Raw genomic sequence first — 19,945 nt, 5'->3', positions numbered from 1 at the left:
TTCTGGCAGGCACCCAAGCATTTCTATGGGTCCTTGGAATGCCGACATGACCTGTCGTTGCACCGAAAGTCGGTCAAAGGCTTTGTTGACCTTTTTACATGGCAGTCGCCTATTAGAAAGACTATAATGATCCCATTCCATCCCTTCTCACTTTTTTTTTCACACTCTTCTTTCCGTCTTTACTTCCCTTTTCTTTTCCCCTATTGCTGGGTAGCAAACCAGAGATTTTAACTCTGGTTAACCTCCCTGCCTTTCTCTCATTTGCATCTCTCTTTCTCTCCCTCTCCATGGGTCCAAATTTCCGTTATTTCGATCTCAAAATTGGTCTTCGCTGGATAATTCCAACTTGACTCGTTAAGTGTCCATCTCAGTGCTCGTACTGTGACTGGAGACGTACCGGTACATATGCGTGTGTAAATTAAAGAACATGCGCTGTGTCCTGTAACAATGGCACCTTTCCCCGCTTGGTATAATTCACCACATAACATGGTTGTACTGTGTTGAAGCTAACTTTGAAGGCAAATACTGTCAACCAAATCACTGGCATGTTTCGGCGTTTTTTCTGTATTTTGTTTAATTCGACCAGTTTTGTCAATCCCGCCAGGGGTGCAGTAACGGAATTCGACTATAACTACAAAGTTAACTAGCAATTCTTTTTATTTAGCTACCTGAACATTGCGATTTGTGATGCAAGTAATGTCTGTGATTTCAGATGATTTTTCTGAACAGGCTAAATCACGCTATATACTCCGTGCAGTGTTCTAAATATTTGTTTAAAAAAAAAATGAGACACCCAGTATATGTTCGCATGGTAACAATAAAATTCAAACAGCGCTAGACAACAGGACCAGAAGGAGGAGGAGACAAACACAGCGCCATGTTTGTCTCCTCCTCCTTCTGGTCCTGTCGTCTAGCGCTGTTTGCATTTTATTGTTACCATGCAACACCAACTCGCCCTGTCCGCTGCCCTTCTGCAGCTCATATGTTCGCCGAGTGCACTCTACTACGGCTTAAATTATTTTTCTTGCTTTTTATCGCATAATCGTCACTTTGGCTTCATTCTACCTCTAGGTCTAAAAGGACTCTTTTCAATAGTGAATCCACTATGTCGAGCTTTTCTGAGAAGCGGTGCCTTGCCCTCTTCCAGGAATACACAAGTGAGTTCTGTTACATGTTACAAGTTCTTTTGTGATGGCTCTGAAACTTTGCAGCGTAGTCAAGTAAACACTACATGCCATATCCCCTTCAGGTGCTGTGTGCGCAAATGTGCATGACAAGATAGCCCATCATAAGCATTGATGAAAATAATAAAATTTAGAACATGGCACATATACGTTGGAACACATATCATTGGACCCAGGCTGCAAATCTGAATAATAAGTGTGAAGTGTTTCAGTAAAATGAGCTGGAATGTAGATGGCTTGATATTTGCCCTAATTACCAGTATGTTGTCACGTAGTGGGATTGCTTCTTTCATTTCATTCCACGTTTTACATCAGGCATATTTTTCAAGTGTTTGGATAGGTACTTTATAAGTGTGCTGGGAATTAAATAATTGATATATTATCACATTTTGCATTTCTGTGAAGAGTTCCTGTGAAGGAGGGGATGTAATATATGCAGACTTCTGTAACACCTTTTATAACATAAGCTTTCACTTTCTTAGGTGGGAAAAAGAGAAAGTGGTCAAGCAGGCATTTGCTTGCGGCTTTCTTGATAGGAATCTTGGACTCAAAAGTTGCAGACACAAAAGTTGTCTGTACTTTTAATGCAGGGCCACATCCGTAAATGCCAACTAGCTAGGCATACAGTATTAATTCAGCCCAATGTTTCGGGGTTATGTTCAGACTCCAACAGGGGTGAACTCGGGTGCCATAACAGCATTTTATGTATCTGAAACATTCGGTCCAATTAAACCTAGTTGGTTGGCACTTGGTCTGACTTCGTGTTTCCTAGCCGAATTAAATTTAATGTGTACTTTAAATCTCTATTTTACATGTTGTATGAAAAAAATTGACAGTTCTTGTTCATACACAACTGTAGAAAATGATCCTGCATATACAAAATATATGGAATATGAAGTTCTTTTTCATCTAGAGCACTCTCGAGGTTGCGACTTATTACTCATTGATACACCAGATTAGTTGGCGCAACTTGTAGCTCTCGAATTAAACTCAGGTTTCCTGCAATTGTTGTATTCTTGCGTTTTGACGACGCCAGAAGTCGAATACTCCAATAACAACAGAGATTGTAGAATAGTAACTACATCCAAGTGCATAATGGATGGACAATTAGCACTGCTATTTTGTTGTTATGTGCGATGAGAGCACGGTTGCTGCACCATTCATTAAAACATTTGAACTTTTTTGTTCCCTTTGTACATCAGCGGTAGATGACCCAAAATTGATGGGACCTGACGGTATGGAAAAATTTTGCGAAGACATTGGCGTCGAGCCTGAGAATGTGAGTTTTTCATTTTGTTTGTCAAACTGGTTGATGTGTGAAATGTTCAGCTTGTGTACGTCATGTGTAATGTGCTTTATGCACTGTCTAAATGAGTGCATACAGTCTGTGTCTTCTTTCCCTTCTGCTAACACAGGTTGTCTAGAGTGATACCATGTGTATGTAAAGTGTTGTTGCATTAGCTGCACATTGTAGCCTAATGTGTGTGCTCTCTTTGCTGATGGGACTGCAAGACTCTGGCCTTGTGTAAATATCTCTGCTTGAGAATGCACCAGTTAAGACATTTCAATATTTCTCACAGACGGTATGAACTTTTCTATTCACATAATTCTGGATGTGTTCTACTGTTATAAATTGGACATGCTTGAGCACTTGGCTGTTTAATTATTGTGACAGCAAAGCAAGTGTTATACACTTAAAAAGACTTTGTATGATGATGGTATATGACAGCATGTCTCTTAAATTCCTGTTTTTCTGCAGGTAAATAAAAATTTCCCAGACAATTACGATGCTCCTTAATGCAAAATATGAGTGCAGCTCTGTACGGGTTTTCATTTCGCGCTATATTGGCTAGCGTGAACAATCTGTCTCTTGCGGCATATTGCAAACGGAGTGAAATGTAGTGCGGCTGCCTCGCTAATCTGGAGATCACAAGAGCCAGCACGTGGGTGACGCGTGGGTGCAATTCACAGCAGCCGCTGCTGTGGGAAAAACGTGGGAAAGACTCCTTTTTGATATGTGTGTTGCTGAAATCGGTTCAGACAGATGCCATCATCTTTCAGCACTGCAGCCCCATTTTAGCTGGGTTCACCCGACAGACCAAATACCATGTTGTTGTAGGTTGACATCAGATGTTGGCAGTGACTTGTCCATGGTTATAGTCAATATAGGCTAATGAAGAAGAGCACTTTTCTGTCTTAAAAGGGAGCACAGTACTTGGTCCTCGAGACACCGTCTTGCTTTTTCGGATGTCTGGTATCTCACACGAATACCGACCACTGTGGGTTCGAGCTTAGCAATCTCAGGGCTGCATCAGCCTAGCTTGCCACTGTGCACATGCTCAGGCTGCAAATTCCCCCCCACCGAGCACTGCACATGCAAGAAAATACAGGATTGCCCTAAGTTAGTGGAAACAGTTTGTGTCTGGTGACACTCGGCACTGCACAAACACCCACTCCTGGGACGACGTGGAAATAAAGGGGCTCTTGTGCCAAGGGCGGAAAATAGAGAAAGAGGGCACCGCTAGCTCGTCGCCGTGGGAGAATGGCTCCTGGCGACACACTGCTAGGGAAAAGTGTCGCCACGGCTACACTGCTTGCTCTCGTGATAACCAATAAGTTCATCTACGAGAGCTGGGGCGATTTCCATCGACTTGGGCTTTCGGTTAGCACTGTTCGACGTAGTACGACCATACGTGAGGACGAGGCACCGCTCCTCAGCTTAACATTCAGAAAAGGAGCAACACAAAGGTATGCGGCCCGCTGGAGGGGCAAGGCACCGCTTCTACCATTAAAATCCACACCTACCAGCACAACAGTAGTAGCTTGTGCATGTCTGTTCATACTTACTAGAGGTCTAATTCTGTCGCAACCACATGGTGCAACAAGCAAAAATGCTCCTCTAATGGAAAGTGAAGAAGCTTTATTTTTCCAGCATGCTGCTCGAGACATAGTTTGCGTGGTGGCATGACACACACAACCCAACTAACACACATGCGTACTCAATTCTTAGCTACCAAGTCGCAAGGTACATTTCTCTTGAATGACCCGTAAGAACAAGCACTCCAAGTACAATTAAATCAGAAAAGGTGATGTGGTTCCATGCGTTTTTTTTTTTGTCGAATCTAATCCTTGATCATTTTGTTAAAGACAAAACAACAGTTGTGTTACTTGAGGTGGTGAACTGTGATCTGGCAATCCATACTATGGTTTGATCAGACATCCTATCGTTTACAGGCTATCACTTACGTAACATAGTTGTGCCAGAATTGGCTGACTTTGTTTCTGTTCTTTCCATCTTTTTTATTTCTGCGCAGATTGTCATGTTAGTTCTAGCGTGGAAAATGGGTGCCAAGCACATGGGCTTCTTTAGTGAAGAAGAGTGGCTCCATGGTCTCTCATCACTTCAGTAAGTTTGCTTGTGTGCATGCTGCATGCATAGTCATGGTTTAATGGACAGTTTTAGCATTGAGGACACATAGACATACCATAATTTTCCCCGTATGACCCACACCCCCATTTACAACACCCCAGAAAGAAAAGAAAAATGTGTGCATATAGCCAGTGGAAATAGAAAGTCTCCAGTCGTGACTTTCCTTTATTTTATCTTCAACCAGCGGCTTTGTTCCCCAACTCTTCCTCGATGCTGGTAATCTTCAGCTTCTGCTGCTCTGTAAAGGACTCCTGTTGAACATGGCTCATCGTGATTCGAGTTCTGGTTCACAAGTGCTGTGTGAACTGTTTGCTATTTACTAATACAGCCAAAACTCAAATAGGTGGCCCCAAAAGAAGGAGGATGGGCAATCATGAAAAGAGGGTGAAGGAAGCTTGAACATGTGGGTGTGTGTAGAGGACGCGATTCTCAGGAAATAAAAAATATTTGGTTGCCAAACTTAAGGTGTTACTTCTTGGCAGCTCATGCTGGACTGCTGTCAAGTCACATCTCAAAGCGAAATTTGCTATCCGCAACTTGAATGTACTGTGCAAATTTTTGAATTTTTGGTTTGGGTTATACATGCGAAAATATGGTAGCATTTGCATATGCATTTGTGCTAAATGTGGCATATACGTTTAACATAAACGTATATGTACTGGAGTACCAGAGGGCTTAGCAGACAATGGCAATACTGAGGGAGATATGTTCTGAGAGTTTGTGATTAACCTTAGTGCACCAGGGCCATTCCTTTAATGCGCAACTCTTTTGTTCGAAAATGAAAAGATACAAAATTAGAATTGGCCACAAAAGTTATGGGCATGGGATTCCCACAAAGCTTGGCACATAGCCTGAAATTCAGTTTCTATAACTAGTAGTTCTTGCGATCTACACAACGATCCAATAAATTATTTATTCATATGCAGTCGAATCCACTATAATGATACCAATTTTAACAATATATTGGTTATAACAATGAAAAGCTGCTGCATTGTCAACTTTTGTATCAGGAAATAACCCGCTTACTACAATGTCCCCATGCCACATTATTGGTTATAACGATGAAGTCTGGCTGCTGGGTGTCCATGCTGAAAGGTAATGGAATACGAAATTCTTGAAAAAAACAAAAGTGAAATGGGAGCCGCTGCATGATCGCCCGCCACCCGAACTGCCGCCGTGTGGTTCTCTCCATGAGATGCACGCCAGCCTCGCACGCATCTCTCACGTCGCCTTTCCACCCCTACAAACACAAATAGGCTGCGCCTATAGCTCTGCGCCCCGCACCCTCCGAAACACGAATGGACTGAGCCAACTGCGCTCACAACGCTGCCGGCACTGCTCCCAGGTTGCCCGCTTGGCCTGCTAGGCCCTCACAGTTGGTTCTTTATTCTATGGCTCTCATTCTGTGCAACTCTGCTAACGGATTAAGTTGCTTGTGCTTGTCTTTGTTCGTTGTGTCGAAGTTGCTCCTGGGCACATTGTTTCTCAGCCTTGTTTGACTTACCGCCGAAACGGAAGATGCCTGATCCGCCCGCTGATCATCGGCAATGCACGACATTGCCGGTGAAAAGAAGTCGCACTGCTATAGATTTGGAAATGAAGTGCTCGTAACCGATGAGGTGATCGTCGCAAACATGCTTGCATTGTATAGCGACAGTGACGGCCTCGACGGCAGCGCTGGCGCGGTAGGGCAGGCTGCCTCAACATTGTCCCCGCGGTAGGTCATGTAGACCATTCAGTCTCTCATGGGCTTGTTTTCGCAAGGGACCTTCCACTTCACTAAGTGGAGTACCTGGATGCCTTGGAGAAAGATATCAGCAAGCTTCGCGTCAAGCAAGCAAGGCTGACGGCAGCTTTATGTGAAAAATTTATGTGAATTTCTCCACTGTGGCAGCTCTCATTCCCAGGTGTTGCTTTGGGATGAGCTCGTGAATCAGTCAATGCAGTGCATCGGGACATACAAAATAATATCAATTTCTGTAGTGTTGCCTCCTGCTCATGGTCATGCCAGATAGCTTTTATAAAGATTTTGTTGTGTGGTTATTTGCACTGTTTTCATGCTTAAGTTTTTCTTTTTCATAAGTTGTTCTAAATAAGAGTGCACTTTTTGTGCTGCTTTGTTATATGTGTGCGTCTTGCCAGAGCAACAATTGTTTCTTACGAAATGCCATCTTATTTACTAGCTCATTATCAAGGTCCCAGCTCGGCAGGGCATGCTGGTTAGGGCATCAGTTGTAGAGTGAGTAAACTAGAAGTAGGGGCTTGGGCCTGTTGGTATATCTTTGATGAACAAAAAACAGCATGATATGAAAATGGGCATAGAGTTGGAGATGACGCTTTACGCTCACATTCAAGCCTATGTTTCCTGCTTAGGAATCATTGCTGCACTATTTTGTAAGAATGAATGTGCAGGTGCAGCAATCATATTAATGTATACAAATATAACCATAAAATTGTTATGAAATCCTAACTCGCAGATTTGTAGGATTATCACCAAGCAGGACTTTGATTTGAGTGAGTTGGCGCATAGGTTAGTTTGGGAATGCAGCACAAGGAATACAGGGACAAAGAAGTCTAGTGTTTCATGTTTTCTTCCTCCCTGTGTTCCTTGCACTGTGTTCCCCAGCTAATTGCCACCAACCAATTGATAGTAAGCATTTGATCAAACGGTAATGAAACAACAACTTTATTGCATTATTTTTTAAATACACCTAGATAAAAACTAAGAATTACATTTGAACCTCTAACTAGAAAATTTGCTTCTTTAAGTCTGAAAGAATACAGTTGGGCAATTGAGGAGTCAATGGAGACGAGGCCTCAGCTTGAGCCATTAGAAAAGTTCCAGTAATAATAGTATACTTGCATAATTTTTATTCTGTAAGTTCATTGAGCGATGCAGGAACACATCACTTATCATATCTGAAGGGTTAGATCATCTGCATGGTGGAGTACTAGCCGTTCTGTGAACCATGCACACATGCTGATATATTTTATTTTACAGGTGTGACTCCATTCAGAAGATCCAAGGGAAGCTGGACTACTTGAAGTCTTTGCTGAATGACCAAAATCAGTTCAAGAGTATCTACAGATATGCATATGACTTTGCTAGGGTGAGCTCTTATAGTTGCTTAAAATGCTGGCACCATTACTCTTTTGGGCAACAAACGTTTTGCTCAGTAAATATCCAACAGTGTAGAATTATGTTATCAGCACCATAGGTATTAAAGAATGGTTGCAAGCCTCAGAACCATTAGCATAGCTGCCAACTTATATAATTTTATCTCTTAATGGCCTGATGTATGGAGCTTGTTTATGATTGTTACATCAATAATTATTATTTTTGACATGAAAGTTTTGTGCTGGGCTTCACCAAAACTATTCACCAAAACATCACGCATTCATCATCGCGCAACTCCATGAGATGGCGATACTTTGCCACTTTGTGCCTACCTAATGGCTAGAAAAGTAGGCATAGAAAGGTTAGAAAGGTTTGCTGTATAAAAGGAATTGTGCTCTTGATGATATATATTTGTTGGAATGAGGATATTTAGGTATAATTTGTTTTATGACTGAGTAATTTTGTAGACAATTTGGCTGGTACCCTAGACACCTATAAGGGTAGTAAGGATGGTAGTGCTTGGAATTGTCTTGCAGTCTGGCTCACTTGGCATTCTTGGTGCTTTTCTCAGGTGATTCTCGACAACCGTCACCACTCATTCAGCTCATACCATTTTCCCGTGCCTGCTCAGCTTTAAACATACGTATGGACGCTCGCGTGTGATGCCACCGAAGCTGTAAAGATGCAGTTCGCCATATGCGCACTCACCGTTGCGTTGGATATACCTATGAGGCGTGGTAGCCTTGGGAGTGCTGTATACATTGTGCAGCAGCTGGCCTCACGTGGTTGCCACCACTCTCATTGCTTCACCCTTTGAGTGAAACCATAATTAATAAAAGACTGCGCACATTTATGAACTTGTATTTGTGAATGTGCGACGAAGCTGGCCACTGCTTCAGAATGTACAGGTTTCACACTCTTGTCATCACCAACTTCTCTATAACAGGGATTAACACCCGCTGTGGTTGCTTAGTGGCTATGGTGTTGTGCTGCTAAGCATGAGGTCGCAGGATCGACTCCCTGCCACGGCAGCCGCATTCCGATGGGGGCAAAATGTGAAAACACCCGTCTACTTATATTTAGGTGCGTGTTGAAGAACCCCAGGTGGTAGAAATTTCCGGAGTCCTCCACTACGGCGTATCTCATAATCAGAAAGTGGTTTTGGCACGTAAAATCCCATAATTTGATCTAAATTTTCAGGGATTAACAAATTTTTCATTGAAGTCCAATTTAGGGCAAAACTTATTTTATAAAATACAAATACAGTAGACTTCCTTTAATTCAACTACGGTTAATTCAATTTTTTTATTACTTTGATCCTGACTGAAGATCTCAGCTGGCGCCCCTCATGCATTTCTATTGGCCCAAGCTTTCATCATTTTAATTCTAAAATTGGCCTTTGCCGAATAATTGGAACTTCACCAGTGAGCATGCATCCACCTGACCCTTATGGTGACCCAGATAGCAGCCTCTGTAGTGGCAGCGTCTGCCTCGATGGAGCTTAGGGGTATGCTTTGAACAAACATCAGCCTCCTGTCGAAAACACCTGTTATTGGCCTGCCCGAGGAGGATTTTCAAGCATTAACCATACCTTACAATATCTGATTATGATATTTACCCAATTCTAATGGGCATTTATTTTGTTTAGCTTCAAGAAAATTGGGCCGAAAATTGCCCGTGCTGTGCAAATTGCCTGTGTGGTGCAGTTTTCAGAGCTGGATTTTCCAGAGCTGGAGCAGTGTATAATGGCAACCAATATATTTTCCACCATTACATAAGTACTTCTCTAGTAAATCACTAATAATTTCTGTTTGTGGCACTGGTCATTCCATCTGTGACTATAAAGGGCCTGTTCACAGCATCACTACAAAAGTTATTTTTAAAAATGAACATCATCATCATAATCGGCCTATTTTATGTGCACTGTAGAATGTATGCCTCTCCCTGCGATCTCCAATTATCACTGTCCTGTGCCAACCGATACCAACTAGCACTCACAAATTTCCTAATTTCGTCGCAACACCTAGTCTTCTGCCGTCCTCTACTGCGCTTCCCTTCTCTTGGTATCCATTCCGTCACCCTAATAGTCAAAGGGTTATCTAATCTGCACATTACATGACCTGCCCAGCGCCATTTTTTTCTCTTAATGTCAATTAGAATATTGTCTATACCCGTTCGCTTTCTGATCCAAGCCGCTCTCTTTTTCTTTTAAAGTTACGCCAAGCATTCTTCATTCCATCGCTCTTTGCGCGGTCCTTAACTTGTTGTCAAGCTTCTTTGTCAGTCTCCACGTCTCTGCCCCATATCTCAGCACCGGTAAAATGCACTGATTGTATACCTTCCTTTTCAATGATAACTGTAAGCTTCCAGTCAGGAGCTCATGATGTCTGCTGTATACGATCCAACCCATTTTTATTCTGTGAATTTCATTCTGATGGTCAGGGTTTTCTGTGATTGGTTGACCTAGGTAAACATACCCCTTCATAGACTCTTGAGGCTGACTTGCAATCCTGAACTCTTGTTCCCTTGCCCGGTTGTTCATAATTATCTTAGTCTTCTGCATATTAATATTCAACCCCGCTCTTACACTCTCCCTGTTAAGGTCCTCAATCATTTGTTGTAACTCGTCTGCAGTGTTGCTGAATAGAACAATGTCATCGGCAAACCGAAGGTTGCTGAGGTATTCGCCGGCGATCCTTACTCCTAAACCTTCCCAGTTTAATAGCTTGAATACTTCTTCCAAGCACGCAGTAAATAGCATTGGAGAGATTGTGTCTCCTTGTTTGACCCCTTTCTTTATTGGTATCTTCCTACTTTTCTTTTGTTGAATTAAGGTGGCTGTGGAATCTCTGTAGATATTTTCCAGGATATCTACGTAAGCGGTCTGTACTCCTTGATTACGCAATGCATCTATCACTGCTGGTATCTCTACTGAATCATATGCTTTTTATGAAAGCCACATAGAGAGGCTTATTGTACTCTGCGAGTTTCTCGATAACCTGATTAATTACATGGATGTCATCCATTGTAGACTATCCCTTCCTGAAGCCAGCCAGTTCCCTCGGTTGACTAAACTCCAGTGTTGCCCTTTTTCTATTGGAGATTATTTTGGTAAATATTTTATATAATACTGGGTGGGGGAAAGGTAATGGGCTTATAATTTTTCAGTTCTTTAACGTATCCCTTTTTGTGGATTAGTATAATGTTTGCATTCTTCCAGTTTTCTGGGATCCTTGCAGTCGATGGACACTTCGTATAGAGAGCCACCAGTTTTTCTAGCATTATGTCTCCTCCATCTTTAAATAAATCGACTGTTACTCCCATCTTCTCCTGCCGCTTTTCCCCGTTTCATGTCTTGCAAGGCCCTTCTGATCTCATCTCTAGTTATAGGAGGAATTTCTGTATCCTGTTCATTATTGTTTCAAATGGAGTACTCCTGAGTCCTCTGGGTACTGTACAGGTCAATATAGAATTCTTCCGCTGCTTTTATTACACCTTCGAGATTGCTGATAATATTAGCCTGCTTATCTTTCAATGCATACATCTTGGTTTGTCCTATGCCAAGTTTCCTTCTCACTGATTTCAGGCTGCGTCCATTTTTTACGGCTTCTTCAGTCTTTCTCACGTTATAATTTCGAATATCGCTTATTTTCGCTTTGTTGATCAGTTTTGTCAGTTCCGCGAATTCTATCTTATCTTTTGAGTTGGACACTTTCATCCTTTTGTTGTTTCTTTATTAGGTCCTTTGTTACTTGGGAGAGCTTGCCTATGGGTTGCCTTGGTGCCTTGTTTCCCACTTCAGTTGCTGCCTCTGAAGCCAGCCTCGTTATGGTTTCATTCATTACCTCTATGTCATCATCATTATCTCTTTGTTCTAATGCTGCATATTTGTCTGCAAGTAGTACTAGCCTAAATTTGTCTGCTTTTACCCTTACTGCCTCTAAGTTGACCTGTTTCTTCTTGACCAATTTTACTCATTCTCTGTTCAAATTGAGGTGAATACTAGCCCTCACTAACGTATGATCACTGCACTTTACCCTACATATCACTTCTACATCCTGCACTATGCTGGGATCGGCAGAAAGTATGAAATCAATTTCATTTCTTGTTTCACCATTAGGACTTTTCCAGGTCCACTTTCTGTTGCTAAGTTTCCTGAAAAGGGTGTTCATTATTCCCAGCTTATTACGAATACAAAAATATGCACATTCAGCAGATTCAGTTGTATAATTTATAAGTGACAGCAGCTTTGCAATGTCTGATCATAGTCCGTGCTTGCATAGTATGTAAACTTATGCCGTCGACTGCACATGAATGGTAAGGAAGGTTACATTTTTCACAAATTTGACAGAAGCAAAAGCTTTATTGACAGCTGTACAAAGCTCTAAGCTCCTTCCGAAGGAGATAGCCTTCCTATCTCGTTGATTGCAATTTATTGCCCCTGCGCATGCCAAATTGCTTTCGTGCTTTGAGATAGCGGTAGAGTATATATATATATATATATATATATATATATATATATATATATATATATATATATATATATATATATATACAGTGAAACCTCATTAAACCATAGTTGGCCGGAGCTTGGAAAAAGTATGTGCTAAACGGTAGTACTGTTTAACCAAAATAGCATGGGATCGACCACTTACCTGTCAAAAACGGAACTCAACCGACAAGTGACAACAAATCAACCGACAAGTGTTATTTTCGTTCGATGCCGCAGCGGCCTAGCAGCGACAGTGGCCTCAAACTTACTGAAGCTGCAGAGCAGCTTTTCAGCCAGCCCCCTCTTCTCGGCGAACACTCGCATGGCAGATTCCTCATTGGCGTTACGTATTCTTCGTGCATGCGCGCGGTAGCGCTGCAGAAGTCGCGGGGTGCCTTTTTCATTGCGGGGTGCTGTTCTCGGCGCGACGATTGTATTCATGATGCTGACGTAATGCACAGCTTCTGCCACTGTCGGGCCTGAATCGCCCATGCTGTCGCTTTCCGTGTTGTCCTCATCACTGTTGCTAGCTGAAACTTCGGCAACAACAGAGGCAACGATGGTGAAAAGTTGAACCTCGCAGCTGACATCTCTTCGCTGTGGCAACAGCGCTGCCGAGCAACCTATTCGCATTATAAATGCCACACACCGTAGTCAACAGCAGATCCCTGTCGCGTGCCAGCACCGTCTTCTTCATGTCACGTTCGATAGCACGAACAATGTCTAATTTTTATTCTATGCTGAGAGTCCGGCATCCTTTTTTATCCGAGCTTCAACTTAACGCGATTCCTCGCTTGTGCGACGCCACAACACTCTCTGACACGCCGCCGAAATGATGTTGATGTTGATGTGGCTTCACGCGCAAACGCACAGGGCACTTGGAGGCCATTGTTTCGATCTCTGAGGCTAGTTGTTCTGCTGGGCCGCTTGATGGAGACGATGCACCACCGTGTTTGCACGACAAGAAGTGGAAACACTACGTGCTAACCGATACGTACGCAATAAACTGGTACGGTTTATGCAGATACAAAACACATTGTTTAATGGCCGCTGAGTTGGGGATTTGACTTTACTGCTTTTAAAGCGAAACTGCTGTTTAGGCGGGTACGGTTTAACGAGGTTTTAATGTGTGTGTGTGTGCGTGTGTGTGTGTGCGTGCTGACTGAAAGAATAAAGACACTTGGTTGTTAGTCGCGCTGTGGTCTGTGTCCCTCTCTTCGTCCTGTTGTTTAGCTCTGTTTTCTGCTCGTAATCATGAACCAACCAGCCCAAATGCATAGTCTTCTCAAAGCTACGCTGAACAGCCCTTGTCTGCGCTGTGCTCCTGTAGGCATGGTGTAGGCATTGCTTGATGACAGGCATCGTAGGCATGGGTCAGTCTAGGCATTGCTTGATGACAGAACACATTTCAATTTACAGTGCATACTTAGCTTTGTTGTCATTTTTGTATCTGTTTTCTCTCAGGACAAGGACCAGCGTAGTATGGACATGGCGACGGCAAAAGCTATGCTGCAGCTCCTTCTCGGCAAGCATTGGCCGCTGTGCGCTTCATTCCACCAATTCCTCGAGGTAAACATTCTTTCACACATTAGTCCTCAGTCAAGTGCTGTATTTGAATAAGCATACATATTTTTTGCCCCTGTAGTTTGCAGCTTAAAAGCACACTTTGTATTCACAACCATGTTTGAACAATGTGCCGTGCTCGTTTGGCCTGCTTTATATTGTTGGGCTGTGAAAACAAGAAAACAAGCTCTTGCTGTTGCTGCGGAAAATGTATGTTTTGTATCTTTAGAAGACATTAGGGTCACATTAGGTCCACTCCATTGGGCTGTATTGTGGTCTATGTTGAGCATTTTGCTGCTGATGCCTTTTTCAGTTTGATGTGAAAGTGTACTTTTTTTCTTTCACACTATTGTGAAAGAAAATTAATATGTATATACAGTTAAACCTCAATATAACGAAGTATTTTTTTCATAACCTCTTGTCCATAGAACACCATGTATTTAGAACCTCAACATAATGAAGTGTGTTTGTATGCCATTTCAATTTAACAAAATTTCACTGCCGCCACAAAGTAATGCCGAGACAATAAATGGCTATCTGCATCCCATAGATGCAGATAGTCATGATTGAATTACTAGTGGCTGCTTTCAAACGCACATCTCAAATCGCGCGCCACATGGCAAGAGTGACTGGTGAAGTGGAGCTGCATCATGTTCCGTATTAAGTCCAAGTGCAATAATATTCTATCGCGCCCCACGCACTGTGTGCTTTAGATGCAAGTGAAAGTGTGTGAGGGCAAGAGAAGAAAAATAAAGAAAGATAATGGCTTCATGAGTGCTGCCTTCCCGGGCGAGAAAAGGAAAACGGGGAGGGGAGCGACCTTGTGGTATCGTGATAATGTGCGCACGAGGAGGCTTGGGGTAAGTCGGCACGCATCTTGACTGTGGCTGTGCATGGCTGTGGCTGCGTATGGCTGTAAGCACGACTGAGCACGAACGCAGCCATGCACCTTACTTTAAAGGGGATCTGCTGCATGTGCAAAGAGTGGGCATGCCGAGACGGCATGGCACCGTGTAAACTGTCTTACCGTGCGTTTTGTATCGGAGGTTGCGTAATCTCGAGTCTCGGTGACCCGCTAGAGCGAGAGGCAGACGAAGCATACGCTCCCCTCTGCCGGCGCTTTTCCTGACAGCACTGTCCCAGTGTGGGCTGCGCTATCAGCCACTTGGGCGAAGTGCACGTGAAATCATGGCTGGCTTCACTTAATTCGTACCGCCGAGAAGATATAGACAAAAACGGCACTGCGAGCGGCGCTGCTGCGCCGGCGTGAGAGCGCTGCATGCAGGGCAAAATTCAACTAGCGGGTGGTACGCCTTGTGGGTTCCTCTCACCCGTACTCTTGGGACAAAGGAATTACAACACAGTAGTGCAAACAATCACAAGGGCATTTATTGCACCTTTCATAGATCAATGCGTGCTAGCCGAGTTGCAATCCACAAAACATGTCGATGGGCACGCGACAAATCTAGAAAGTCCGACTCACCGCGACCGAATAGCGAGTGAATATGTTCGCCCCATGCTGGATCCCAACGCATGAACTTCGGCCACTGCAGAAGTTCAACAGAAGTGGTTTCCATTCTTGGGCAGCGCACACACAAACGAAACACGAGAAAGAAGATAGGACAAGCGCTGGTCGAACAACTGAAAGTTTTTGTAAGAATAAATGTATTGTATACCGAGTAATCATGAAATTCATGTGGGTTACATATAAAAACCGTCATACATTCACGAGTGGTCAGTGAACGAGCTCGCTTCGTTTGCCACTCGTTTACTTTGTTCGGCGCACCGCAGTAATCCATGTCTGTCGTCTGCTTTTTTCGTACTATTTTCTTGTAAATCGGCAGACTGAACGCGGGCGCGACCGTGAAGGGAAGCGGCAGTGGAAACCTACACCTGTTGGAAGTGAAATCGTTCGGCCAGGGGAGAAACGAGTGCTGGCGTCTAGGATGAAACTTGATGTGCGGACGTCTATAGTCGACGCGCGTGGCATGAAACCATGTCACCCGCCGTGGTTGCTTAGTGGCTATGGTGTTGCGCTATTAAGCACGAGCTTGCGGGATCGAATCATGGCCATGGCGGCCGCATTTCGGTGGGGGCGAAATGCGAAAACACCCGTGTACTTAGATTTAGGTGCACATTAAAGAACCCCAGGTGGTCCAAATTTCCAGAGTCCCCCACTATGGCGTGCTTCATAATCAGAAAGTGGTTTTGGCACGTAAAACTCCATAATTTAATGAAACCGTGTCATTTGTCAGCGACTGCCAAACTTATGAAAATAAATTTTCTCATTCAAATTTGTTTTTTTCGATTGCCCGATAATTAGGAAAATTCTGCGGCCCCTTTCTGTGTAAGAAAAATTGATCGGCGACTGTACTTATTTACATAAAAGGTTGAATATTAATAGAACAAAATTTCGATATGACGAAGCAATTTGCCGATTTTATCGACTTCATTATATCGAGGTTTAACTGTATTCACTTGTAAGAACAGCGCTTCTGCGTACTTTCTGTACTCATGGCAAATCTTTTCATGTTTCAGATCGCAGTATGAATTCCTTTCCTTTAAAATACTTGCAAATACAGCTATGCATAATCTGCTAATTCTTGCCTTTATTTGTATAGTGATTCATTCCCATTGTATACTTATGCAGCAATCCAAATATAGAGTGATAAACAAGGACCAGTGGTGTAATGTCTTGGAGTTCAGTCGCACCATCAAGCCTGATCTCTCCAACTATGATGAGGATGGAGCCTGTGAGTGCCTTTTCTTATGTCTATCTTCAGTTGAACAGCTCAGTGCGTGCATGAGTTTTTTCAGTGGCTAGTAGACGGTGCTTGTACAGTCAAGACCGGTATCAAAGGGAAAACATTGAACTATGTTCACGACCACAAATTTTGCTTGTATATAAACTGAACAGAAAATACAGAGCGGTGAGTTCTTTGAGAGAGATGTTTAGCCAGTAGAACCTTGTTCATATGTTTAACAAAAATATGTGATGAAAAAAACATACTAACTGGAAAAATTTACAATCCGAAGTAATTAAAAATTTGACACACTCAACTATAGTTGACATCTACGTAATGTGAAGTGTTGCATGAAATCGTGTGGCATGAGGCACCCGCGTGTTGAGCTGGTGGGGCTTTGGCGGCCTGAGATACCGTATTTACTCGCATAATGATCGCACTTTTTTGTCAGAAAAAATTGACGCAAATTCAGGGGTATCATTACGCGGGTTAAATTTCCCGCAAAAAAAAAAATTTTTTTTCGCCCCCCGTTTGCTGCGGGATGCGGGTGCGGGACAGCAAAACAAAAATGGCGGCCGGCTGAGCAAGCCGAACGCGCCGAACGCGATTTTTTTTTCCTTCTCGTGAGTACATTACATGCATTGAAACAGTTTTTTCCGTATTAGTAATGAATAATATCGTTAATATCGGCAAGTTTGCGGCAATAACGTAGCCATGTCCACTTTGAGGGGGCAGAAACAGATGGGCGCGCTTAGCTACCAGTGACATAAAAATACATGGCGGGCATGCTGCGGAAACTGCGGCATCTGTCTTCACAACTATCCTAATACCGCACGTTTGCGCTAAGGGTGGGTGAATATCTTAGCTGTGTTACAAGCGTTGGCGTATGAATAAGGTACACTTTTAGCGTATGAGTGTTAACGTGGCTACTATCGTTGCCGCTTGCGATTTGTTGCTTGCCCACAAGTGCAGATGAGAAGAATCGAAAGGCGCCTTTTTTGTTGTTGTTGACCACAACCATTATAAAGCCTACACATAATAAAGGAAAGTTTGGTTGTACCTCTTTTTGTCATGAAAGTGCGGAAAGTGAAGAAAGTAATGAAATGAGGCATCTACTTAACAGTGTTTGGTGCATGCAGACTGCTTGGTTCGTCTTGAATTGTCGTTCGCGTAGCATTTAACAGATGTTAAGCACGATCATCATTAGCTAGACTTGGCACACGACATATCGCTGCGGCAAGTTCGGGGTGCGATCATTCCGCGGGAAATAAAAAAAAATCTAATTTTGACGACGAAATTCAGGGGTGCGATCATTACGCGAGTGTGATCATTATGCGAGTAAATACGGTATGTTGTTTTGCCATTGCGTAGTGTTTCGAGACAGCGTCGAGAAACCGAAACAAAATCTAGCTGGTGGGCGCTGCCGAATGCCGTCATGGTGAAACGTGACGCTCACATCACGCCATCTGTAGCGAAGAACAGCGGCTTGTTTGCATTATTGCCTACTAAAACGTGCAGTATGCTTTCAATGGCAGTACGTCCCACACGCTGTAAAACAGATAGGTGAAGATACTTATCTAAGTAAGGTTGGCGGCAATAGCTCTGGAGGCGGCATGCAACCACCCAGGAGGAGCTTTGCTGGTACCAAAATCAGAAACTGAGTGCGCGCCGTCGTTTTCCCATGGCACGGGTGGGCGAGGGTTGCGGTGAAGCAGGCGCGGCTACCGTTCTCGATAGCGCATGCCTCGTGCATTTTCTTGTTTACATACGATCTAGTGGCGGGAAAGCACGTCATACGATCACAGTTTGGCGATGTACTGGACGTTAGTGCCGAAGTATTATCATGTTTTCCGGGAACATATCAGACAGTAAGAAATGAGCATAATTCAATTGGGTAATTTTCTTGTTCTCAATAGCAAATGTTAGCACCAGGAAATCACACAAAATGGGATCGTAGCAACGAGGTTCTACTGTTGAACCTCGTTGGGGGACCCTGAAATGATATTTATGATTTTGTACAAACATACTGAGTTATTAGTGTAGGTCCTTCTGATCATTAGGTGATACATTTAAACGCTCTGCGTGAAGCATGTAATTTATTATAACAGTAAAACATGTTGTGGGGCTAGTTGATGCATAGCTTTCAAAAGATGAAGCACCAACAGTGACGGCACACTAAAAAGGAACAAAGACAGGACCTGTCCTGTCTTTGTTTATTCCTAGTGTGCCATCACTGTTGGTGCTTCACCTTTGAAAATTTTGTTATAAGGTTTTCAAAATATACATCGCTACCAATTGCAGCAGCGCCGCTCCCCTGAGTTTTCAGCCGCCCTACCCCAAACCCATTGCCTACCAACGAGAAATCATACGTAATGGGATCATACAAACAACGTTCTACTGTAATAAAGGGACCCTGAAATGATTTTGTATAAACGTACTGAGTTGTTAGTGTAGGTCATTCTGATCATTAAGTGATACATTAAAACGCTGTGCATGTAATTTATTATCAGGTTTTAAAAATATACATCGCTGCCGATCGTAGCAGTGCCACTCCCCTGAGTTTTCAGCTGCCCCACCCCGATCCCATTGCCTACCCAGATCAGGTCATCGATAACTTTTCAGACTTTACGGGGAACAAATGTTGTTCGTAATAGTTGAATGTTGGTTAACTTGTGTATATAAAAAAAATAAGTAATAGAAAAAGACTACACAACGACAACTTATCTCTGCACTCAAGCACTACCAGCACACAGCAGCTGTTGTCCACTTGTGTTACAATGTGCTCCGTGTTCATGCAAGCTGGGCGGTCTGTGTTGGTCTCGATCTGTCTTTTGGTGAGCACCATGTGCTGTGGGCTGCAAATGTAGCGATCGGCGACATGTCGAGCTGCAACATCGTCTCCCTCTGCAAGGCAATCATGAGAGCGGAGTGGCTGTGGCGTCAGTTGTCGGTATCCGCTCGACACCAGTGTCTATGCTTTTGCAGCCGTCACTTCACACCGAAGGATTACTACCACAATAAAGAGTTTAGTGTGTTCGATATTTGTGTAAATGAAAGTGCAAGTGGACTGGGCATTTTATGGGATGCAGAGCTGATATAGCAGTAAGCAAGTGTATTCTATTTTGCTGCTGGTGTAAATTTTCGGCAGCAGCGTAATCATGGACACATTGTCTTTTTAAATGTTTTAAATGTATTACACTTGTTTACAGCATACTAGCTCTGTGTTTGGCTGGCTAAGTTCTGCGCCACCAGATGGGTGGACCGTGCAGGCCAATCAGGCCGCTCACGTACGTACGTCAGTGCTTAAGCTCCTTCATCACAGTGGTAGGTGCTTTAGCTTACACCTCCACCCATCCCTCAGTCAACACGCCCAGCTTGCCTGTGGTTACTGGAATACCGGACACACTCGGTGCT

The 19,945-nt window shown here is 43.3% G+C and overlaps 1 protein-coding gene across 2 annotated transcripts in view; it reads left to right on the top strand.

The window, feature by feature from the left end:
• The window catches only part of SCCRO4 (DCN1-like protein SCCRO4), a 47,152-nt gene that overhangs the window by 5,262 nt on the left and 21,945 nt on the right, over positions 1–19,945 (top strand). For both annotated transcript variants that reach the window (XM_050182857.3, XM_050182858.3), the window contains exons 4-9: positions 1,072–1,157; positions 2,387–2,463; positions 4,499–4,590; positions 7,616–7,724; positions 13,689–13,793; positions 16,438–16,540. In XM_050182857.3, the coding sequence (XP_050038814.1) occupies positions 1,072–1,157; positions 2,387–2,463; positions 4,499–4,590; positions 7,616–7,724; positions 13,689–13,793; positions 16,438–16,540 (572 nt within the window). The remainder of the gene's footprint in view (positions 1–1,071; positions 1,158–2,386; positions 2,464–4,498; positions 4,591–7,615; positions 7,725–13,688; positions 13,794–16,437; positions 16,541–19,945) is intronic.

The sequence above is a fragment of the Dermacentor andersoni genome, chromosome 4 (assembly GCF_023375885.2).
Source record: "Dermacentor andersoni chromosome 4, qqDerAnde1_hic_scaffold, whole genome shotgun sequence".
NCBI classification, from domain to species: Eukaryota; Metazoa; Arthropoda; class Arachnida; order Ixodida; family Ixodidae; genus Dermacentor; species Dermacentor andersoni.
This window is presented reverse-complemented; position numbering and strand designations above follow the sequence as displayed.